Below are 26,575 nucleotides of genomic sequence, written 5' to 3' on the forward strand. Positions count from 1 at the left end.
CTTACATGCTATTGTAATGCAAGTTTATTCACTAGAGATGACACTTTTTCAGAAAATTGTTTAACCTTGACTGTTAGTTTATAAACAACAGGTGTTGATCTAAATTCTGACCTGGATTGAGAATTAGTAAACAAAGTTCTATTTTATTTCAAAATGATTGGTTGTTGTCAAGGTCATGATGGGACATCGTGGGTTAAGAAGTAAACACCTTTTTATATTTTTATTCTGGGAATAAAATCATTGGTCTAATCAAGGCCATATTATGTGTATGTGATATAAACATGATGACCTGACTCCCCCCTCCCCCTTTGATTTCGCAATTCTGGTTCTTCCATAACTACGCATTTATTAGTTATAACAGTGATGTGTGGAGAGAGATTTGTCAGTTTGTGGCTTTTCATACTGATGTCAAGTTAATTTGTTGTAGCCAGATATGAGCTATAATAATTCTTCAGATCAGATGGATTTCAAAAAGATTAATTCTTTATTCTCTGGAAATATTTTGAGGAGTACCCACACAAAAATTTTGGAAAGACATTGCTTACAAATTTAATTTGGATTTCGAACACCGGAGTGCCATTATTTGTATTTCTACAAGGAACTGTAGATAAGCACAGTACTGACTACAGCATACGTCATCGTCATCCATCCTGGATTTTCCATCAGGATTCGAACATTTATTACTAGGACTTTTGCAATATAATTCGTGGATTATTCTTAGATTATTTTTGGATTTGATTCTTGAAACCGTAAGTTCTTCTCCTTTCTTCATTTTTACAGAATTTTCCAGGAAAATAAATTATTTGTTAAATTTTAAGAATCTTGTTGTTTTCCCTCTTTCTGTGTTACTGTTTATTCGAGCCTAAACACGTAACAAATACTGTTTATTTTCTTTACATATTAGACTAGGGTAATACTGCCTATTCTCTTTGCGTCGTTGGATACGGTCGTACAATTTATTATCTTTGTATGTTAAAACAGGTTCGTAAACAATTCTACCCATTTCTTTTATGCATACCTCGTGTCGGTGTTAGTTTGTATTAGGAATTGTTTTTTCAGACTTTGCCTGTAATAAATTCATTTGCTGTAAGTTCTCTATGGAACTATTACCCCAGTAGTCAGAGTTTCCTCCAACCTTCGCCACCGCTTTTTTGATATTTGGACATTTATGTTGGGGTGTAGGGTCAGAGTCAATTCCCTATCGAAAAGATGGAATTTACCGACATCATTTGGTGTCGGCATAGGGTAGCCACTTACTAGCCGACCTAGCAAACTAAAACGACCGTTCATCGATATATACCTACATCAAATCGATAGCAATATGATTTCTTTTCTCAAAAATAGCGAATATAGCATTCGTTATATCTTTAATCCGCTGACAGACGAGATTTAACTACAGCGTTGATGAAATTTGATCTGGAGCTCGCCATTTGCATTCCGAGTCACATGACTACACAAATCTCGCAACCTACATATCAGTGGCATCAGAGGTCCAATAATCACGTGATATCAACAATATACAATTGTGTAGTCATGTCTAGTCTGTCAACGGATTAAAGATATAACAAATGCTCTACTCGCAATATCTGAAAATAAATCATATTCCTATCGATTTCATGCAGGTATATCTCGGTGAAAGTTCGTTAAAGTTTGCTAGGCCGGCTAGTTAGTGGCTACCCCATGGCGGCACCAAGGTGTCGGCGAATTCCAACTTTTCGATAGGGAATTGACTCTGACCCTACACCCCAACATAAACGTCCAAATATCAAAAATGGGGTGACAAGGGTCAGAAGAAACTCGGACTATTACCACCAGATAATCCATCTGCAGTCAATAAGGGGTTTAACGTAGACACAAATTTGTTTTCTGATAGGAAAGTACAGATAGAGAGAAACCTGGATATTAGGATGCGCTTCATTGAGTACAGCAATATTATGATCCAAATTAGACATAGTGGAATGCATATCAAAGATTCTGAAGCTCATTACCCTGTAGCGAAAAATATAACATTACGAAATATATAATACCATCCGCTAAAAAGCCTAAAAGATACTCGGAGCTAATCGTATTTATCTCCATTAACATGTATGCAGAATGTTAGTACTTTATTACAAGTTTTTGAATGATTTCTTCCACAGATTTTCCAGTCAATATCAGTCTGTCCGGAGGACCTCCAAGTGGTACTTCATGTCTTCGATGATGATACGGGCTGTGGTTGTCATCGTCGTGACTGATGTCGTGATAATTATCATCTGTGGGTAGTCAAATCACATTGATTTTCAAAATGTGTTGCTTATCGAACTCTTCTTCATGACTCCCACATACGGCGACTGAAAGTGGCCAATGTATATTGTGTCATTTGTCTCGAAAGCTTCACTTACAGCTCCAATGACCTTGGCACCAGGGTCATGCATACTTCCGACCAGATCTCCGCTTTTACTAATCTCTATCACGAGCGCATGTTTTGGCAAAAAGAGGTTGTAAATCATGAAAGGGGTAATCTGAAATGGAAGATAAGATTATCGGATTAGCACCGATGTAATTGAAATGATAGCTTTTGGCAAACTGTGACATTTAGATGAACGCGTTCCATCTTGAAATGTTTTGTATTTAAAAGTTTCAGAGTTATCTTGCCGACAAACTGTGTCATTCAAATTGCAGCAATCACTTAAAATATGCGAAGCTCATTTTAAAATTCAAGGTGTCAGGAGCTATTGTATATACCGTAAATGCACATAAATGGTGTAGAAATTTTCTGACATTCAGAATGCAGCAACCGCTTTTGTTGTGCTAGAAAACACACTGTGTCACAGAAATGGAAACATGATTATAATGGAATTTCTGGCATTATTAGGTTATATCCATATGCTGTGTAAATTGTCAGTAACTGACAACATATATACAATCCAGCATAAACATCATCAGTATCTGACAAAATATACACAATAAAGCATTAACGATATCAGTATCTGACAAAATATACACAATAAAGCATTAACGATATCAGTATCGGACAAAATATGCACAATACAGCATGAGCGACATCAGTATCTGACAAAATATAAACAATAGAGCATTAACGATATCAGTATCTGACAAAATGTACATAATTCAGCATGAGTGCCATCGGTGTCTGACAAAATATACACAATAAATCATTAACGATATCAGTATCTGACACTATATACACAATACGGCATGAATGGCATCACTGTCTGACAAAATATACACAATACAGAATGAACGGCAAGGTTTTGGATGCACTCACAGATGAAAGACCATGGCGCCTGAAAATGTTAAGGGAAATTGCTGGCTGCCAAATTTTCCCGTGGTCTCGCTGAAATGGCATCTTCGTATCTAATTTTGTTCAAATCAGATGAGAAATGTGGATTATATCATTGAACAAGAAGAATTTGGCTGATTTTACATCAGAAAGAAATTCATAACTGTCTCTGCAGAGAATTGATCACAGACTCACAATTAACTAAGATCTGCACGAAACGCCGTTACATTTTCCTGAAATTATTTTCGTTGCTTCATTAAATATGTCTTACAATGCTTCCAGTCAACCATTGTTAGTGGTTTAGTATAACTAGGTTGCGCAATTACAACATCTGTTAGCACGTCGACACAACTGTGTCAAATGTATACGCATGTGACCAAAAGTATTGAAATTTCTTCAAAGACTGTAATAGATATCCACCAGCAACCTGATGAATTTGATCAGACAAAAACTTATTCATTTGTGCGTTCTGTGCCATCTTTGCGTTTAACTGCGAAAGTCATATTGTAGCAGCAAAGACTGTTTAAAATTTTTTTGTACTTGTCATGTATCTTTTGTTTATGCTCTTTTCTGGATCAGCATGATAACTCTGTTATCTGTTGAGAAATATCTATGGTTGTCGAACCAATCCGAATGATGACTCTTATATGTTGACAAATACCGCTGGTTATCGAGCCCATCCGAAACCTGCTGAAATACATCGTATCCATTTGCAGTCCGATAAGGAATGTGGACTATAGCATGAAAAACTTGACGTCAGCATAATTAGCCCGTTCCTCATCAAACCAGTAGCCAAACAACAACTCAGCTTACAAGGTACTTCGTCTAAAATAAGAGGTTGTGACAAAATAGATTGTAAAAACTTTAAATCACGGGCCGACCAACGGAAAATCTGCCACAGTACTGTTTATTTCTTGGACATGTTGCATGTACATGAATAGATATCTATTCATTACCAACAAAAAGAGACGACAAAAAGCGATATCCAGATATGGCATAGCGCCATTTTGTGACAGGCGTTTAAGTACTTTCCTATAAAACTCGATATACATTGCTGACATAAACTATTAGATAGAGAAACGCGTTCAAGTAGTGTCTACATGGCATGATAGACGCTGTTGGCATACATAATAAAATTGAGAAACGCGTTCAAGTAGTGTCTACAGGGCATGAGAGACGTTGTTGGCATACATAATACTATCGAGAAACGCGTTCAAGTAGTGTCTACAGGGCATGATAGACGTTGTTGGCATACATAATAAAATCGAGAAACTCGTTCAAGTAGTGTCTACAGGGCATGATAGACGTTGTTGGCATACATAATACTATCGAGAAACGCGTTCAAGTAGTGTCTACAGGGCATGATAGACGCTGTTGGCATACATAATAAAATCGAGAAACCCGTTCAAGTAGTGTCTACAGGGCATGATAGACGTTGTTGGCATACATAATACTATCGAGAAACGCGTTCAAGTAGTGTCTACAGGGCATGATAGACGTTGTTGGCATACATAATACTATCGAGAAACGCGTTCAAGTAGTGTCTACAGGGCATGATAGACGTTGTTGGCATACATAATAAAATTGAGAAACGCGTTGTAAATTATTAAGCACAATACTTTGACTGAGCCACAAAGATAGTGTACGCATTCCGAAAACGCCTGGACCTAGAAATTATACATTACAGTAGACAATGTTAGACTGTATACGAAATCTACTGTCCATCAAGAATCTCGTACACTTAAATTGTAGCTTCTTAAAGAATGGCTTAATGTTTGAACCCGAAGAGCTGTACCAAAACACAGGAGTAGAAGGTCTACTTTACTTAACTGTTGAATGCTAGCAAGAGGAGTCTTACTGTACATAAAAGGCAATATGACATTCCCCTTGAAGACGTGATTAGATAAGTTATTCCAAAATAATTACCTTAGCAAGTGCCCGCTTGAGGGTAGGGTAAGGGCCAACTAGGTCCAGAAATGGTCCAATGGGGCTAGAACCTTCGAATCTCACAGACCCCATTCCAATGTAGAAATTTCCGCGTGAATTCAGTTTGATATTATCCGGATATCCTGGTAGGTTATCAATCAGCACGTCCGATGTGCCAGCTTTTTCCCCTGTCAGAAAGTATCTGAAATACAATCATTTACAATGTGAAGATATTACTCGAATATATGTATACAACGATTACATGGCTCGCCTCTACGTTTTCAGTTAGCTCCAGCAGCCGCTGTCAACAATAATTATCATGCAGAAAGCAAATTCAGATTTAAGTGACCTTGACATCTAAATGCTGGCAATGTGTCATGGCATAAACAAAAATGAACCGACATAAAGAACAATCTCTGCTATGATATTAAAGGAAATAATACTCTAATGAGCTGATAAACCAGATTAATTTTTGTATTCCTTTTCTTTTTAAAATCACTTTTTTTAATACACTAATTGAGAAGCTGCAATGAAGTTCACAATCCACCCATCTAATTCCTATACTCATTCACACGTACAATACACGGATAAGGGGGATTACAGTAATGGCGGCTATAGCTGGAAGCTAGCAAAGTGGCTCTGTAGATTTTGGCGGCTATAAGTGGTTATTTTATTATTGAAATGGTTATTAATTGTTGGTAAGATATGATAATATTCAAGGAATGCAGAGTATATAACATTACTGGTGGATAATACTCAATTTTGAAGAAAGAAAATAATTTCCACTCAAAATTCGATTGTGATGGAGTAGAGATGGAAGTTTAGTGGTGCAGTTTTGAGACATTCCCTACCTGATTTGTTTTACTCATTTACCTATTTCAGCGTAATTACCTATCCATCAGTTGCCTTCAATTGTATGAATTGTTTGGCATATGGTGAGTAATAACTGTCAGTGACACACATGAGTAGTGAGGGAAAAATTAGTCTAAACAAGATTATTTACAAGCATGAATGGAAAGAATGATCAAGGGAAGCAACAAATAAAAACCAGATTACAGAGTGGCGCCCTAATGGAGGCATCTGACACAAGTTCGAGTGAATCAAGCTCGAGTAAAATTCAGCTGGACTTAGATGAAATAAAACAAAGTCTCAATGGGAGCATATTACTGATTTGGTGAAAAAAGATGACCTAACAGAAACTGTCTCACCTATTGTGAGGAAATTGTTTGAAAATGTGAAGGAAGATCTGAGAATGGAGATAGTTGTAGAAAGTGAAAGGCTAGTAAAGGAGAGAACAGGAGAGTTGATGGATAGGGTGGATTCACTGGAATTCGAAAACCACAAATTGCGAGAAAAATTGCAAGAGGCAAAGAAGGAAAATGATAAAATGAGGAGTGACAAGAAAAATTATGACAGGAGATCGAAGCAAGCAAGTGCGGCTTCAAACCAAATTGACCAATATTCAAGGAAGCTGAACGTTAAAGTTTATGGGCTGGAGGAGGAGGAAAATGAAAGTCTGAGAGAGAGAATTCCGAAATTGGTGACGGAAGTCACATAGATTAATTTGGATAACAGGAACATAGTGGCTGTGCAAAGGGACGACTAAGGCCAGTGATTGTCAAAATCTGGAGTCTGGATTGTAAACTTCAATTATCAAGAAACGGAAGGATTTTAAACAGAACAGAAGAATTAGACTGGTAGAGGATGTGACCAGGATGAATACTGAACTTATCAATAAATTATCCAGGCATCAATAAATTGACAGTGTATTGTACTATAATGGATCTGTGTATGGTAAAACCAAATCCGGAAAAAGGATAAAATTTGATATATATATGATGAAATTGATGAGAAAATTAGATTATAAGTGTAATATGCAACTCTGTGAAATTATGAAAATGACCAAATAGGTATGTGAACTTTCATTTTTATACTCCTTTTTCTACTCTAATTTGTTTTAATATTTTTCAATTAGTTACTTCCTTCCCTCACCAGTTTTGTCATTAATTAATAGATTTGTTTATTCGCTCATCCATTTTGTCATATCTCTCCCTAATCAATTCACTCACTAGTTCAAAAATCTTCTTTCACTCATATACACATTCATTACTCAGTCGTTTATTCACCTTATTCAACACAACTCTTCCACGTCCAATTTTTCAGTCTCCCATTCTCATTCATTCAATCACCCACCACTTTCATGTATGCTCTCATTCTTACTTTCTTTTTCTTCTCTTTTACTCCATCTTTCATTCATTAATTTGTAATTTATACTTTTATTAATCTGTGCTTATTGGTTTACAAAACTGTCTTAGCTCCGGAAAGGTCTGTCAGAGGTGCATATGAGTTATCGCAAATGGAGTTCCTTCACTTGTCGTCCATCGTATACTGTATCAATGTTAAACGCAGCCAAATCTACAGCATATACTGTAACACCATGGATGAATTTATTATGGACGTTTGTATTCTGTGTGAGTGTGAGTGTGAAAGCCATGCATATGATAAACTCAAGGTGATAATCACTTCATACATTTCTGTACTAAAACATGTATATGTAAAATTTCTGTTGTTTTCATGGTTAATAACATAAAAAGTATATCGATAAATGTTAGATGCCTGCAAGGTTCAGTTTTTAAACGAAGGGACATTTTCCATTGGGTAAAACAAAACAATGTATCTATAGTATTCTTGCTAGAAACTCATTGTACAAAGAACGATGAAATATATTGGGCTGCTGAATGGGGATACAAATGTATATTTAGTTACTGCTCTACTAATAGTGATGCGGTTGCAATATTTTATAGAAATACTTTTGAATTCGTAATTCATAGAAAAAGATGTGACAGTCAAAGGAGATTTTTTATATTACAATTAATGGCAACAGAATAGCCCTCGTGAATTTGTATGGTTATAATGATGATAATCCTAGCTTTTTTAGAAAGTTAAAGGAGGAGATATTTTTTGTGAGAACTCATCAATTATAATGTGCGTAAACTGGAATACTGTTAAAGACTTAGATTTGGATACTTATAATATTTACATGACAAACACCAACAGTCTAGGGCAGCGATTCAATGCCTGAAAAACGAATTGGAATTAATTGATTCCTGTCGAAATTCCAATCAAGACTTAAAGATGTATGCCTGGAGGCAAAAATCAAAGATATTGGAAACTGAATGCCCAACTGTTGAGGAACGTTGAGTATACTGATTTGGTCAAAAAGTGAATAACTGACACTGGCAATGAGTATTATGTAGGGGAAAAAAGATGACTCTCTCCATGTTTCTCTTTCCTGTAATGATCAGATGTTATTTTAAATTTTGAAAATGAAAACAAGATCTGAAACTATGTTATTCTATTAGAAAAACAAAAGAGAAACGGGACAAATTAAAGTAAATTGAGCAGGAAATAATACAATTCGGGTAGAGGGACTGTCGAATAACATAGATGGAGAAACTCTGGAAAATTTAGAGAGAAACAAAGCAGAATTAAAGGAATCTAGGAAAAAATACATAGAAGGTGTTATATTAAGATCTAAAGCTAGATGGTACGAATTTGGAGAAATAAGACAATAAAGGAAATTATTTTAGATGATAGGACAAATATATCTGACCAAATAGATATTTCAGAAGCTCAAAATCAGTTTTATATGGAATTGTACAAAAGTAGAATTGCTCAGCTTGATGATGAGGCTACTCAGAAAACTCGAAATAGATTTTTTATCACAATATTAAACTTAGTCAAGAGGAAAGAGAATCATGCGAGGGTCTGCTTACAATTAATGAATTCGGTCTGTCTCTAAAACGGATGGAAAATGGAAAAAGTCCTGGCTCAGATAGATTCACAGTAGAGTTCTATAAATTCTTTTGGAAGTTTCTTGGGGGATTTAAATGCAGATCAATTAATTACGGATATACTGTAGGAAAACTTTCAGATTTTCAGACTCAAGGAGTCATCACAGTTCTACCAAAAGAAGAAAAAGACGGAAGATATTTTAAAAACTGGAGACCTATATCACTTTTAAATATTGACTATAAGATTGCTTCGGGGGCAATTGCAGCTAGGATTAAAAAGGTTCTTTCATCAATAATCAGTGATACTCAAAAAGGATATATGAAGGGTAGATTCATTGGAGAAAATACCAGGCTATTATACGATATCATGGACCAACTTGAGAATGAAAACAGATATGGTTTATTATTGTTAGTAGACTTTGAAAAAAAGCGTTTGACTCAATTAACTGGACCTTTGTGGAAGAAGTTCTACAATCTTTTAACTTTGGTGATTCCGTTTTTGTAAGTGGTATAAAATGCTATGTAATGACTCTAAAAGTTGTGTTATAAATAATGGGTATATTTGGTATCGTAAATGTTGTAAAACCTCTTGTTCTGCCCATATTCATTCATCTTTTTTCAGCACTTCCAAATTCATCAGCAAAAGTTGAAGCAGAACTAATTCGCACATTATTTAAATTTGTATGGGGTGGAAAAGTAGAGAGAATAACACGTGACATACTAGTATCCCCAGAAAACGAGAGAAGGCTAATTATGATACACATATTTTCATTCATTCGGTATATTAAGATAAGATGGGTAAAACGATTGCAGGAAAAGGAAAATGGAACGTGGCAGAACTTAGTCAATACAACTATATTCAGAAATAAAAATATTGCACATTTGTTCAAAAAAAGAAACATTTTTAGGAAGTGAACAACTGGACAGTTTGTGTAATTTCCTGCTTATTTTGGCGAAATATTATATTTATACTTGTAGATTCAATATGAAAAATCCTTCTATTTATGCTTTTAAGCAATTAATTGCAATGCATAAGAACATTGAAAAATGCACTGCTAAGGTAAATAAAAAAGAGGTCCAATTTCTTCAAAAATGGACCTAAATAATGAACATGTAACTTGTATCTGATTTGATGGTAAACAGAAACAAAATATTGTAATATCACAAAGTCCATGTTACCTAGGTTGTGTGCCATATGCAAGTGTGTATGTGTGTGTGTTTTTTCTTTTTCTTTTTCTGTAAATTATATTTATTATACATAGATTATCTGATAACCAGAAATGTTTGGTTTGTAAGGTGACCTTGGAATGGTTCCAGTGGTCGACCTATTACGGGGTTAATAAAAAGAAAAGATTTGGTTGGACAACGAATAAAAGAATACACAATTAAGATTTTGATGGTTAGTAATTACAATATAATGTGCATAGTCATTAACATAAAAGGCTTACATATAAATAAATATTTTTATTCCTACTTCCAATTGTACGAATTGAAGGCCAGAATATAAATATCATGGAAGTATCTGAGACCAAGAGCTAAACAAAAATATTTAACCCATATTAGTAAAGCATAAAATACAGGTCACAGTGACCTTCTTTGGCTTGGTACGAGTCCATGCTCTTTAAATAAGTAACATAACAGATTGAAGACAGCAAGCTTTGTAAAATTAAACAAATAATTTATTTCCCGAAAATACTAAGTGAAAAATAAGAAAAAGAACTTTCGGTATTGCGAATTAAGTCCAAAAAATAATCCAAGAATTAAAAAACACAAGTCCTATAAACGAAAAGTTCTAAGCGAATCAGAGTTCAAATCCCGATGGAATCCAAGATGGAAGGCGATGACGTCTGTAATAGTCAGTATTCTACTGATGTGTGAACAGTCTCTTTTTGAATCACAGAAAATATTATTCAAGTTTTTGAATCCTGTATAATTTCCAAGGAATGCCTTTGTCCAAGAATTATCAGAGCACTTATGTATTTCCAGGGAAAAGAATCAACTGAATTTCAATAATCTGAAGAAAATAAAAACTCAGCCCAAATTGAACACAACATAAGACAACTTGACGTCTCATGTGTTAAGACACGACTGCTAGAATTCTCATCATAAAATCAGCTATAAAACTAACTACAACGCAAAGCAGATTCCAAGATGGGGGTCAAGAGTTCAACTTTCCAGAAGAAATGGAAGTTTATTACATGATAAATATCACGTCGACCAGCTGTGACCTTGACTCAACTTAATGCTTCTTACTCTGAGAAAGATTTATTTTTTTAAAAATTGTTTACCAAGCCTGTCACTGATTGTGAAACAAGGTCAGCGAAAAGATACAATGTATGGTTTATTAGTTGTTTACGTCGAAAATTAAAAACAATATAAAAAAAAATCAGTGAGAACTGAACTCTATTCTGGACAATATCAAATCCAGTAAATAAAATTACATTACAGTATCCTGTAATGGATTAAAAATAAAAAATGTCGAACTAACAAATAAACAATTAAATTACATTTACATAACAGGCTGTAAGCGTGCAATATTAATATAGATGCATTCTGTTATCAAGTTTTGTGAATCTAGTATAAATAACATCGAACTTGAAACTAAATGTCAGCAAAGTCACCGAAAAATGAAATGTAAGTCACAGATACCTCGTCGTGTAATAAAGACCAAGTTTCGTGATTCTAGGAATGGATAGTATGCAATAGCATGCCAATACTTAACCAAAGCAAGTAAAAGATGAAATTTAAAGGTCACAGTGATATTCTTTTGTTGTAATTGTGTGGTATTGACAGATGCATATCGTTATAATCAGTTTCAAAGTTATAATATGAACAATGCCTGACAAATGAACATACGAACAAACTTTAACCCAAGTCAATGAAGCGTAAAATATTGGTCCAAATGACCTACTTTTGAAATGACGGAGTAGTGCTCATCAAGATGCACCGCTTTAATGATTATAAATAGGATAGTAAGTACATAGAATGCACAAAACCTATTTGGTCATGAGTTAAGAACAAAAATTTACCCTAATACAGAAAAATGTGAAATGTAAGTAACTGTGATCCTCTTGTGGTGCTAGTTCAATGATTCCATAATAACGGTTAAAACAAAAAAGATTAACCGGAGTGAAGAACGAAATATGGGTCAATGTAATTCACTTTTGTGATGACGGAGTAGTGCTCATCAAGATGCATCTCATCGCCGAGCATAATGATTCAAGGTGTTGTTGTTGTAGGGTTTAACGCCATTTTTCAGCACACGATAGGCTATACATGGCGGCCAGTATTAATGGTGGAGGAAGAACCCGGGAAATCCCCGGAAAGAACCTCCAACCCTCGAGAAGCTACTGGCAAGCTTTCTCACATACCCACATTGGCCGAATCCGAGACTCGAACCCACGCAGACAGAGGTGAGATGGCAGTGATCCGCAACGAAGAGCGCTTTAGACCACTCGGCCACTCGGGGCCCCGATTCAAGGTGTAACGGTATGTATAAATTATGCAAGAAATATATGTGGGGTTGAGCTAAACGCAAAGATATAACATAAACCAGTAAAGTGTACACTGCATGTCATAGTTGTCTTATTTATTGTAAGTGGAACTAACAGCGATGAATCCAAGGATATAGTTGGAAGATTTTAACTTAAAGCTTGAAAACGCAAGCACAAACTAAAGTTGAATAAGTGCAAAATATGGGCCACGATGTTCAACGTTTATGAGCATCCCCATCCCTCCAAGTTTACTGATTTCATGTATAACATTATATTTTTGACGAATACAACCTGATCCAAACACAAAAACTTCATGAAGAAATAGCGTACATGTATATGGAAAGTGAACCTTATGGTGATAGTAACGTCACTCCAAAACTCTTGCCAAGAATCTTGCAAGAAAGAATGGTTGAGGTGCAAGTTAAATAACTCCCATCTACTTCTTAGGGCGAAGAAAAGCTTGCATTTATACAATTCATTTATAAAATATATTGACAAATGGATACGAAGCGTATTCATGATAAATTGATGTAGTAATTATTTTATGTTCAAACTGGCGTTCATAATCTTTACAATGTATTTTCGCTCAAGGGTTCCTATAGTGTCATGAATGTAGTATTTATTTCCGGCCAGCCTGGGACTTCTGTAGGTAGTCAACCATCGTGTGTATTGAGAAATCTTGCCTGTTACTTTCCATGGGTCGGTAATTCTTCCTGGAGTCTTCTCAAATATACTGGCCTCCATGTATGACCTTTCATGAGCTGAAAATTGCATCAAATTTTAAAATAAAATAATAACAATTTCTGTGATCAATTATTTCTGCCGATGAAAACGCAAAGTTAAGTTTTCCTTAGAGATAGCAACAGAGGCGGCGTTAGCAGTACGCGGGGCCTAGGGGCGACCATGACCGCGCGGGCCAGAGTATCTGTATCTCGAATAGAATGCTACTGCAAACACTGACTATGTCGAGACTAGATCAACTTTCGCGATTTGCGCCCATTACGTGCGGCCTGTATCAGCGTTTCCAATTTACCGGAGAATATAGCTTGGCAAACTCATAAGGACGACCTTAGGCCTGAAGCGCGGGGCCCCCTCAACAGTGGGGCCTGGAACGGTTTCCCCACTTGCCACCTCCAAACGCCGATCCTGGACAGCAACGACCATTTTATCTCTGGTAATTAAAAGGAAGAAATAAAAAAACATGTTGAGATACGTCAATGACCATTCACCTTCTGATTCTAGAGACACTCATCTCTGATATAAGTAGCACGTGTTCCTCGGACGCCAGAGCCACGCCGTTAGCCAAGTACAGGTCAGACAGTAGACATTTGGATTGGCCGCTGCTTATGTTGTACTGCAACAGTCGTCCCTCACTGTGTGTTTCCAGCACCTGAAAATAAAAAGGTTTCAAGTCTTCTGCATTCAACTGAGTGCTTCATAATATGGGTGCTTTCGCCGGTTGGACAGCAAATACTTTCCACCTATCCATCCCACTACACGAGACGCTAATCTATTGCAGGCCGACCACTAAGTGCTGCTGGAACACAAATACGGTTTGCTTTATTAGAGTGTTAAGTTAAGTGAATTGTTCAAGGTCAAACCGACATACCTTAGGGCAGTCGGGCATGAGTAGCTGCCTACTGCGGAAAATGGGGGAAATAAACGAACCGAGAATGTGTCCTTTGTCTTCCCAATTCAGATTCAAAACGTACCTGTTCCTGTTTAATAACACAAACGTTTATTACAAATGCCATACTTTACTCTTCACGCAGAAAACATGAAAATATGACGTCGACGTTTATTGCCATTATAAGAGCGATTTCAACACATATTATCCACTCTACATCAATGTTTAACGTTTTAAAAAAAAAGTTTTATCCTATAAATAGCTGACCAATTAATTTAATGTGACAGGTACTTACGGAAAAAAATAAAACAAGGGGTCCTTTTTGTCTAACTTGCATTTTCAGTTTAGTAGAAAGCTAAAAAACAAAACAAATATAACCGAGTTTAATCTAAAAACGTTAGTGTCGACCTAAATGTATTGTGCGCACGGACGGACAGGTTCCATAAAAATCATATTTTGTATATTTGTCTGGTTTAGTAGATGCTTGATGGCGATTAACTCGAATAAATTTAATGAGTGTTTCACGTAACCATTTTAGAGAAGATACGTGATTGTTGTCAACCTTTAGAGGTTTACTTGTGAAGGCTGTAAAGATGCCTTTCAGTGAAACTCTATGCTGATATGATCATTCATTCAAAAGAAATAGTGATAACACGATTTTTAAAAAGGCCCCTGTGGCAGGCATACTGACTGTCTGAATGGCACCTTTGAGAACAACTAGACGTAAGAAGTTGTTTATTAAAATCCCCATGTTGATACAACCATCGATTCAGGGGAAGTAGTGATAAAAAATAGTAACGATGGCCGATGTTGTGGCCTAATTGGACATCAGATCAATGTTTTCATTTTGGACCAACTATACATTATATGAAGTCTTTTGTTGAACACCTCATGGTAATGTTACATTTTGTTCGATAACAGCGTTTCCAGGACGGCAACTGTTACACCCATATTGGAGGTCAGATGGGTCCCATTTTCATTTAGGACCAACTAGATATCTTAAGAAGTCTTTTAGTAAAATCCCAGCTTCAGATGACCTCCATCCAGAAGGAGTAACAATAACAAGATTACCAAGAAGGACACTCTGGCAACCGTACTGGATATCAGATTGGGACCATTTTCGTTTGGAACCAACAAGACATTATAAGTAGTATTCTTGTGAAAACTTAATGTCAGGATGACATTCCGTTCAAGAAGAATTGCGATCGCAAGATTTTCAAGCTGACTGTCACTGTTGCCATGTTAGATGTCTGAGATGTACCATTTTCATTTAGGACCATGTAGACCATGTGTGTAAAGCTAAATGGCAATCATCCAAGTAGTTTCAGAGGAGTAGCGAAAACAAGCTTGTCTTAACGAACAGACGGATGACGGACCACCATATATATATACATGGATGGGTATGCATGTGTTAGGTTTTAAAGGTATTTCTGAGCAACTATGGCTTAAAAGATAGTTTTAAAAAATGTAAATATAAGGAATTGTCCAATAACTTGGAGAAGATAAGTATGTACAGCTACACGACACTAGATAAAAGGGAAAGATTTGATAATTAGGCACAATGCAAGAAAGTTTAGGTATCCCCCAAATTGATTGAAAAACAAAAATAAATAAAAGGGTGCAAAATTCTCATTCTTTAAACATTAGAAGACCTCCTCAACTGAAAAATTATTACGGGTCGAAGCTCATTGCAAACTGTTACCTGAATGTGTCCCTTATGATATGCTGCAATGTTCATAGTGTCTGTTTACGATCCCCTGTCGGAGGTGAGAACCGTGTATTAACCTAACTTAAACAGAGATTAAGTTGATTTTCTAAATTTATGTCTTTTAACCTCTAACAGGATTTTACGAACGGGGCAGTCTGTGTTTATTTTGTGCAGATGGGGTATGTATATGGGGTAACACGTACCTCATAACGGAAATTCCTCCTATCCCACGTAAGGGAAGAGTCTGTAAAGTAGACAATGCCTTGGCCCGAAATGTCGAGGCCGTTCAGAAACTTAAACGGAACATCGTTAACACCTGTAATAATAATAATAATAATAATAATAATAATGATAATAATAAACAAGAGGCCCAAATGGAACTAATATTGCTCACCTGCTTACATAACGTTACAGTTGACAATTTCATTGTCAACGCACAATCTATTTGAACTTACTCCCACAGTCATTCCATCTGTTTTGCTAAATCCTCATGAAACTAAACGTCGGAAGATAAATGCCAAATTAATATGCACAGTCTCTTTCTCATAATCGAAATCATCCAAGCTGTTAGTGATGTAAATGCATTTAATAAGTTGTACAGAATTAGATGAGAAATATGGATTCTATATCTAGATAGGTAACAATCTCAAAAAATCATATGAAATGTATTTTCTTAATAAGCGCAGATCTCACTTCTCAAATAACCTGTCTAAGACAATGATAATGTAAATTTAAGGTGGAGCAAATCTGACTGGTATTCTGTCTCGAGAGCTGTCAGCCAATTGGATACAGGATTTCCTCATTAACATTCGTAGATCTTGCTCATAACGAAACTCATCCAAGATCTTGATAACATAACACTATAAGAATAATAATAAGAATAAGAATTCTTTATTTCAGACTACAAAGTCCATACCTCTAAACTAAAATATAATTATAAAGTAAAAACATTGTAAATATAAAAGAACATATATATCATACATACAAGTATACAGATCCCTCTACAACAATTAATTGTGCCATGCATTCTTAAAAATGAAATTAAATGGCACATTTAAAGAGTAATTTGTTCCATCTGCTAATAATATGAGAATTACAATGAATGTAAAATTTCCAAAGAGATTTCAATATACAGTTCTTACTATTAGATATTCTTGTCATCATTGAGAAAACATACTTTCTCATTACTTCATCAAAACTGAATGCATTATGATTTACAAACATGTTGGATGCACTGTTCCACCTAGGAAGACCTAACAGAAAACGAAGACTATTATTATAACCAGTAACTAGTCTTCTTTTCACACATTCACTAAAGTTTGTCCACAGAGGAGCACAAAACATAGTGCAGCAATAAGATTTGAATAATCTAATTTTGATATTCAATAAACAATTCTTAAATTTACGTAGAAGCATGTTTGTTCGAGTACACAAAAATCGGTAATGTCTCATCATATCTTCATTATCCGACCGATTGGATTTCAAAATATGACCCAGATAGGTATAACTGTTGACATATGTAAGAGCATTGCCGTTAAGATGGGGGGAGGAGATGGTAATTTGAAAGAAGTTGGCTGAAAGACCATATATACTGATTTTTTTTATTATTATAGATGATATCATTCTCAAATGCGTATTGTTCACATATCTTTAATAATTTCCTTAAATCTGTGACAGAAGGACATATCAATGACATATCATCAGCAAAACTAAAATTGTTAAGAAACAACGCATTTGGTGGCAGACGTAACCCCACGTGACACTGACCGAGCTTACGATTTAACTCGTCTATAAATATATTAAATAACAAAAGGGAAAGAATACCCCCCCCCGCCTCACCCCATTGGTTACATGGAAAACTCTGGATATTACACTTCCCCATCGCACACAATACAACTGTTTCCCATACCAGTTAACTAAAGTATGAACTATGTAGACAGGTATTTTAATATCAATCAACTTTTTAAAGAGTGTCCAGTGATCGACCCTATAAAATGCCTTACTAGCGTCTAAAAAGCATGCAAACACTGGGCTGCCATGTTCCACATAATAGCTAACAGTTTCCTTAAAGGCATATATGCATAAATCGTTTGAATGCTGCTTTTTAAAACCAAACTGATTATCGGAGATTGTGACTTCACATCTTTGCAGTATGATGCATTCAAATATGTTTGAAATAATAGTCTAAGAGCTATAGGTCTGTAGTTATTTTTGTCCGCCGGGCTATCAATTTTGCTCTTTAGTAGCGGTATAATAATTGTAACTTTTGTGAAATCGTCTGGTACAAAGTTATGCACAAACATATTATTAAATAAAATAATCAATAGCACATGAAGTCGAGTATCTGATAATTTAAAATGTTCCACATATAAAAAATCTGATCCTGGACATTTACCGCCTTTTTGTCTTGTAATTGCACTTTGAATCTCAGATAATGTGATTACCTCAATACGAGCAGAAGGGGTATTCAATGCTGAAAGCACATACTTCTTATTCGATTCATTTTTAACACTATTAAGTCTTCAAAATGATTTTTCCACATGTTGCATATATTATTCTGACCATGGTTCCCATCAATGCAAATTGGCAGTTTATTGGAAGTTGTCGTAGTAATTTGTTTAACTTGCTTCCAGAATTCACGTTGGTCGACATTTTCAAATTTTTGTGCTAGCGAGTCTGCTCTATGTTTTACTTCCTCCTTCTTACATAATCTAAGAGCATACTTAAATTGTACTCTTGTTTGGCGCATTTGGTTACTGAGATGGCCATGACGCGGTTTACCGTTATCACGCCACATAAGGTAAGCATTTCGTGCTAATTCATTTTGTTCTTTGACACAGTCATTCCAGCCTGATATAACCCGGTGACCGCGTTTGGATTTATTAGTCAAGCTATTACCAGAGTTCGACAAAGCTGTTACTATATCAGTGTATAATCCATTTATCTGTTTCGTATGCACCTGGTTAGTGCAGCCGTGGTCATTACAGATCGCAACACAATGTGGGATCTCAATCTTGCTTAATAAGAATGCAGATGTATGAGTATAATTCAGTTTTTCATCAGAAGTAAGGTCTGACGAATTGATGTTGTATTTCAAGTTTAAGAGTTTGTTCAAAATTCAAAAATGCAATTACAAGATCATATTATTATTACACATAAATTTTATTCATACTCATACTCAACCAAACTTTCGATTCAAAACCCTAGTTATCAAGTTTGATCAAAATCGTATTTTAAAAATTAAAATCTCTAGAATAATAGAAAGCATTTTTGGTATCGGATGCAAGATCACTATTGTGTAATATACATATGTCTCACTCAGAATAAAAATAATCTTGACGACATCGACCTATTTACCAATTCTGATTAAAAAATGGCCAGATCAAAAAGATCCCAGGTAAAAGAACCTAAGAAAGATCACGTGATTAATTTGTATAAATCTTATTCATAATAAAACACATACATTACTGATAAATGCCTTTTTTACTATGTTTTATAAAAGATTTGTAAATCATATGATCAGAAATAGAGTATCTAAAGTCTAGATAAACTCACCAATTAGATGCAATATTACCGAATGCATAGTTATTGCTCACTACTGCACTCATCCAAAATCTTAATGATTTAAGCCAATTTACGAGTAGTGATAAAAATTGGATCTGAAATTCAGCCGATCACATAGAAGATCACAGCACCAATATGTGTGGATCACGCGCATCATCTAATGCAAGGGTCGGCAACCTAAGACACGCGTGCCACAAGGTGTGGCACGCGAAGGGCAGACAAAAATCTCGATTTTAACATCGTTTCTCTCTTCCTGGTGACACGCGCTAGTTCATTTTGTAATAATTCCGAAAAAAGTGACACGCCATGTAAAATAGGTTGCCGACCCCTGATCTAACGCATGAGAGATCTTGATCTTAACCATGCAAAACGTAGCTCAGTCAATGAAGTACAAAATCATGTCTTTTATATGCATGAACCTGGGGAAATTGTCAGGATATACGCATATTTTAAACGTTTGATCAAATTTGGATCGAATATATAGCTTCCAGTAAGAATCTCAGTCAATAAGACGCAAAATTAACTCAATATTATGCATGCATCATGCTTATTATCGAATACATCCAGATCAAGAAGATACAAAACCATCATTCTAATCTGATCAAGACTGAATTATGGCTTCCAGAGTGATAATGAAATCGGCAAATCAGATGCAAGATCGCATCATTAATATGTGCGGATCTCTCTTATAGTTGATCCCGTCCAATATCTCGGTGATACAAGTACATTTCCAAGTTAGCTCAAAATCGGAAAAATTACGGACTCCTAAACGACAATAATCTCAGTCTATCAGGTGTAAGATCATCTCATTAGCTGCACTGAGCTCGCCTTTTATTGAACTCAACCAAGAACTTGATGATATAATCACATATTTCAAGCTTGCTCAAACTCGGGTCAGAAATGTAATTTCCAGAGTGGTAACAATCTTATACAATTTAGAAGGAAGTTTACGTCATTAATCTGAGTGATCTCACCCTTTATCGAACCCATCCAAGAACTCGATATAAGCACATATTTCAAGCTGGATCAAAATCGGATATGAATGAAGCTTCCAGAGTGGTAACGATATCGGCCAATCCGTTGCAAGATTACCTCATTAATATGCATGGAGCCTATTTTCATAGTTAGATATACAACGGATTAGAAATACAGCCTACAGAGTGGTAACATGCTCAGCCAATCAGATGTAACATCGACTCATTAGGATGCGTGGAGCACGCTTATTATGGATTTCTTTCTGAGAATTTATTAATACAAGATATATTCCAATTTTGGTCAAAACAGTTTAGAACTATGGGCTCCAGAGCAAGATCACCTTACTTTTACGCATGCATCTTGTTCACTGTTGAACTCGCATGAATGGTCGATAAATTTCGAAAATGGATAAGAAATAATGACGAAAGTCACACACAGTGTCATAAACTGTACCCCCTTGGCCTCACGCCTAAATGATATAATAATAATAATAATAATAATAATAATAATAATAATAATAATAATAATAATAATAATATAGTTATAATAATAATAATAATAATAATTATTATTATTATTATTATTATTATTATTATTATTATTATTATTGAGATTCTGTTTAATTATCAATCTAACCCAAATATAACATAAAATGTGTCACAACGATATGCGCTTGATAGTTTAAACCAACGTATTGCTGTTTAAGATGAGATTCTTTAATTAAATGCTTTCACATGAGATTATATGTTGTGGACCTAAATTTGCATTATGTGCAGTTCAGATCAGCAATTCCGAAAGTTCAAAGTCGATACAAATATCCACTTAGTTGCGCTGGCTTTGCAACTAACAATTGGTCAAACCACTTCGGTACGGCTGCTTTTGCAAGAAACGATTTGTTAAACACGAATGCTTGTCACACTTCGGAGTTACAAAAATAATTGACCCTTTATCTCCCCAAGCAGGAGTCAGAAATTAAAATTGTTAGTATCACGACTACAACACATTTTGCAAAAATTAATTTTCAAAGTCATCGTTATCAAATGAAATGTGTTGTCTATAATGAACAGCCAAATAAAGAAGTGAAACTCAACACTGCATATAGACCAGAAATCGAATTAATTCATTACAGCAAACAGATGGAGAATGGCAGTGCTAATGATATAATACCATCAGACACGTGACAGGCGTAGGAGCTGGCAGTATTTATACCTGAATATATTGGTAAAAATCAAAGTACATTAAAACCACATATTATAGGCACAGTGACTAAGATCCACATACAATTAAGTTACTAGATAAATTATAACTTAGTCTTTAGTAAGTGTCAGGCACGCCCTATATATGACTACCCTCAAGCTATAACATCAGATTAAAATATTCATGATTTTCCAAGAAATGGATTATGTCTGATATAATGAGCAGTTGCGGGCCCTCAAATGAGCAGTAGAGAGTTTAATGTAAGGATCCTCATAACAAATGAGTGTGTGTTGTAATGTGTTGTGGTTTGGATTTTGAACGTAACTTTAACAATCTTTCAGTCATATCGCTACGATGTCTGCAGTGTGACAGTTTATAGTGATGTCTAGTACTGGAGCATCGTGCCGCAGACATATAGCATTATGTCCCACCCAGTCACATTATCCTGACACGAGGCCGACCAGTCCTAACACTCACCTCTTAATGCTGAGCGCCAAGCGAGGCAGCTGTACCATTTTTGTAATTCTTTGGTATGACTCGGCCGGGGATCGAACCCACGACCTTCCGCATCCGAGGCGGACGCTCTAACCACTAGGCCACCGGAGCGGTTCATAACAAATGAGCAGTAGATAGTTTGATGTCTCAACAAAAAGGATCATCATAAATCTCTAAAAGCATAAAAGAGTAATACAAAATGCAACGGGAGCCACGATAGCTTGTGCAGCGGTAGACTCCTAATCCAAAGTTCAGGTCAGGTCAGCTTCCTCATTGAGTTCTTGGGAAAGGCAACTATCTCGCATTAACTCGGCATTATATAGCCAATAAGGTACTAAACTTGTAGTTCAATAAAAACAACATGAAATTATTTTAATAATAAAACATTTTAATAATCCAAACTGTAAAAAACTTATTTTTCTTATATACAATGACTGCATTCGAACAAATAACATGAACAAATCAATATAATATTTAAGATATAAGACTACTCAGTTATGTCCGGAAATTATTCATTTTGAAACAAGCTTAAGTTTTGGTCTTAGCAAGTCCATCCAAGTGAGAAAGGGTGTCATTGTTGCTATGGCAATCGTATATTCCCTAGATCAGATATTTACTATAGGATTAAATGATGATAGTTGTTATTTTTATCGAGGTAAATTTGACCTAATCACTCAAAAAGTAAATGAAGTCCAAAGGACTTTATGTTAACTTTGGGAGTAATTAGGTAACATTTACACATTGATAAATACCCAGCAATGATCATTTAAAACTTATAATTCTAATTTACTTTTTTTCTGCCATCATATCAGCAGATTTCATCAATAAAACATTCACTTTTTGTTAGAACGAAGTTTTCTTACACTAGCCTCTTATTTGCGGCAGAATATCATATCCCGATTTTCGCTAACCAAGAGCGTTGATTCGTTATGTAGTAATATACCTGTTTAAACCAATCTATTCCTTTTTTGTAACATTACGCTTGCGTATGGCAATTGTTATACCACTCTTTCTTTCTCCGCATTTCGATTTTTGAAAAGCAAATTCGTTTCCAGTTTTATGAGATCACTTGCTCGACATGTGACCCTGACCTTTAATATCAGCTGGTGAAATATTCTCCAAGCAAACTGTAATAATTTCTCAAGATTGGCTTCTAAAGCCTACCATTTACTTTCTCTGGCAAATGGGGCGATGCTGAAATGCAGGAATGACTGTGCGATTACTTTGTTTTTAACTTATATTCGATGTTTTTAATCAATGGTTGGAAATCACATAGATGGGTGGATGTGTCTCGTTATTATGATGGTGTAAAAACGGTGGAATATATAAAGCTTCACACACAAAAAAAACTGGAACCAAAGGTGGTCCGCTGAATTGCCCATTTATAAAAATAAAATTCTTGATCAGTGTCACGTAACCCCTTATATCCAAACAGATTGCAGAAAATTCAGTCGATTCATAACGATTGGAATTATTAGGGTATAATAGTGCTGTGCCCTGGATGCGATAATATTGCAACATTATTTCAGATGATTTGAAGAGAGATATTTTGATTAATATCAGCTTTAAGAAAAATCAATCCCCGAAAAATATTTATTGTTTCTATATGTAGTTCTATTTTGCCACCAACTTCAAACTTTAAGTCCATTTCATTTAAGTCATACACTGGTTGTCCTGTCATCAATATAGTTTTACCTTAACATAAACAAGAATCAAACTTTCCATTTTTAACCATAACTCACATCACGTACACAAAATCGGCATACACCTCCCTTAGGTGTAATACTGGAAACGAGACACTAACCTAAATGTGAAATGTCACAGAATATGAAAATGCGATTGTAAACAAGAAGACTGGGCACATTAGAGGCAAAAAAGCTAATATCATATGTCCATTTCCAACTTCGCACTACTTTGATACTAGTGGCCCCGAGTGGCCGAATGGTCTAAAGCGCTCTCCGTTACGGATCACTGCCATCTGACGTCTGTATGCTTGGGTTCGAGTCTCGGATTTAGCCAATGTGGGTATGTGAGAAAGCTTGCCAGTAGCTTCTCTTGGGTCGGTGGTTCTTTCCGGAGTTTTCCCGGGTTCTTCCTCCACCATTAATACTGGCAGCCATGTATAGCCTATCGTGTGCTGAAAAATAGCGTTAAACCCTACAACAACAACAACTACTCTGATATTTACCAATGTTACTGGGAATTAGTGTTTCCAATGTATTGTTGTGAAGGTTAATTCTGAAAAGGCCTTTGTAAGAATCCACCAAATATAGATATCCATCTGGACCAACTTTCATTCCTTTTGGGCGACCACAGAGGGGTTCATAATCAAAAGATCCTAAAAGGAGAACATTGTTATTAGCATACACAGATAAACAGACGTAATCAGTGGACACAAATTTCTAACCTTAAAACCGATTATCGCCAAACTTGTTTCTTGTGCCTCAATTCTCTCTCTCTCTCTTCATGCGCGCGCGCACGCACACACACACACACACACACACACACACACCCCAAACTGTAATTTTATGTACCAAAGATTGTGCAAATGATTCACTTGCTAAGTATCGATCGTCATTTGAAATGTTTCGTAGTCGATCTTAACAGATACAGTAAATCAATTATTTTCATGATCACGTGTGGTCATCATATGCAGCCGCGAAAATCTCGCAAGTGATCTTGTTGGAACATTAAAAACGATCTAGCAGAATGGTTTTCCAGCTATCTCAAACCAATCTTAAATCCCAGGATCTCATACCTTTCGGCGCAAGTCGCGTTGACTTGTTGTAGACAGCAGAAACATAATCTGGTAGACCATATGTTTATTTGTCACAATATATAATTTTAACATGTTTCATGTGTACCGACTTTCTTGACAAGAAATTAGAAACGGTAAAACAAACCCGCTTCTCCCGCATTTTGCAGAGTTCAAAAATAAATGATAACCTTTTTTTCCAATTAGACGTGTGTCGGAACCTTACCACATTAATGTATTGTCTATCATTCCAAAGTTCGTAAGCTCTCATGTTTTTAAAAAACAATTACTTCCATTTAGACGTTATGGGATTGCGAATTGCATGCAAGATTACTAACCTCCGAAACTGATGAGCTTCACAACGTACCAAACCACAAAACTGAAGATTTGAAAACCAAAGTGCTCCAGTGAGCATGGGGAATTTTTTTTCCTTTTGCAAAAACAAACAAAAACAAAAAGAAAAGAAAAACCCCAAAATTACTACCCCATGTTTATGAAGAGTTTTACTTAGTTCAAATTACACTCTAGACATAAATTAGATGGACCTAAGCAAGTCATCACACCAAAGTAATGGGGCCAAGTGTTTGGAACTATTTGGTTAGACTCGTAACATATGTACGTATCTATCTAGCTAGTCAGTGTAGGGATAGTATCCAAAATTGTATAGTAAATAATGGCGCAAAGTGCTGTCTTACCACACAGATGATGCTCCATGCCCATTCTCGCCACTAGGGTGAGCTGTCCGTTTCGAATGGCAACAACTTTACCATCAGCAGTGCCTGTGTACACAGTACCTGCAAAATAACAAGAGTGTGTGTGTGTGTATAGAAATTCAAGTCCTTAAATAAATTCACATAATTCGATAGATATTCACTGTTTAAATTTAATGTTTTCTGCTTTGCTATCTCTGCTATTCCAACTAACAATTATTAATAAATAACTTTTTCCTCTCTCTTACAAAGCTGGTATAAAATGTACTATGACATTCGTGATGCTTTTATTCATTTATAGAGTTTTTATATCCGCACTAAATCAACAAAATCTGAAACAGTGAAATATTCTCAAACAGTTTAAATCATTACATTATAAAATAACTTAAAAGTCAAAGGCACTCCTAGTTTCACGCGATACAAATTCAGCCAGTCAGATGCAAGATCACACAGATAATATAAATGGATCTTCCTCATTCTCGAATTTTTCCAAGACCTTGAAGACATAAGCCTATATACTAAGTTTGATCAAAATTAGAGAAGAAATATCTCTTCCAAAGAAATATCTCTTCTCTTCAGTCAGTCAGATGCCAGATCACCTCATTGATAGGCGTGGAACTTGATCATAATCAAATTTGTCCAAGATATTGATGATATAATCATCTATTTCAAGTTTGATCGAAATCGAATCAGAAGTATGGTTTCTAGAGCGGCGACAATCTCAGGCAATCAGATGGAAGCTCACTTCATCAACATGCATGCATCTTGCTCATTATTGAACCCAGCACAGATCTTGAGGATATAAAACCCATATTTCACGTTTCATCAGATGGAAGATCGCACTCATTAAATTGCAGATTTATTTTTTATTATCGAACTCTTTGGCAATCATAATGATCTAAGCATATAAACAAAGTTTTATCAAAATCGGATCAGAAATACGACTTCCTCAGTGGTAACACTTTAGTCAATAAGATGCCATAGAACCTTAATATTATGCGTGGACCTCACTCATTTTCAGCTTCCTCTAATATTTGAATGATAAGA

The 26,575-nt window shown here is 35.6% G+C and overlaps 1 protein-coding gene across 1 annotated transcript; it reads right to left on the reverse strand.

Annotated features, from left to right (window-relative positions):
- Positions 1-1,900: 1,900 nt before the first annotated feature.
- Positions 1,901-25,538, reverse strand: LOC149774330 (adipocyte plasma membrane-associated protein-like). Its single transcript, XM_089945495.1, has 6 exons — positions 25,514-25,538; positions 24,252-24,401; positions 16,036-16,148; positions 13,727-13,887; positions 5,210-5,411; positions 1,901-2,501 (listed from the first exon to the last, which is right to left on the reverse strand). Exons 1-6 carry the CDS (start codon positions 25,536-25,538, stop codon positions 2,280-2,282), a joined length of 873 nt encoding a protein of 290 aa, XP_089801621.1. The 3' UTR covers positions 1,901-2,279.
- Between the last annotated feature and the right edge of the window lie 1,037 nt (positions 25,539-26,575).

This window comes from Sinohyriopsis cumingii, unplaced genomic scaffold, assembly GCF_028554795.1.
Source record: "Sinohyriopsis cumingii isolate HCF-2022 unplaced genomic scaffold, ASM2855479v2 utg000349l, whole genome shotgun sequence".
NCBI lineage: Eukaryota > Metazoa > Mollusca > Bivalvia > Unionida > Unionidae > Sinohyriopsis > Sinohyriopsis cumingii.

Coding starts and splice junctions, on each gene's coding strand:
- LOC149774330 (XM_089945495.1), bottom strand. CDS start 25,538: ATGGGCATGGAGCATCATCTGTGTG. Junction 24,402..25,513: donor CATGGAGCATCATCTGTGTG/GTAAGACAGCAC, acceptor TTCTCCTTTTAG/GATCTTTTGATTATGAACCC. Junction 2,502..5,209: donor TCAAGCGGGCACTTGCTAAG/GTAATTATTTTG, acceptor CTTCCATTTCAG/ATTACCCCTTTCATGATTTA.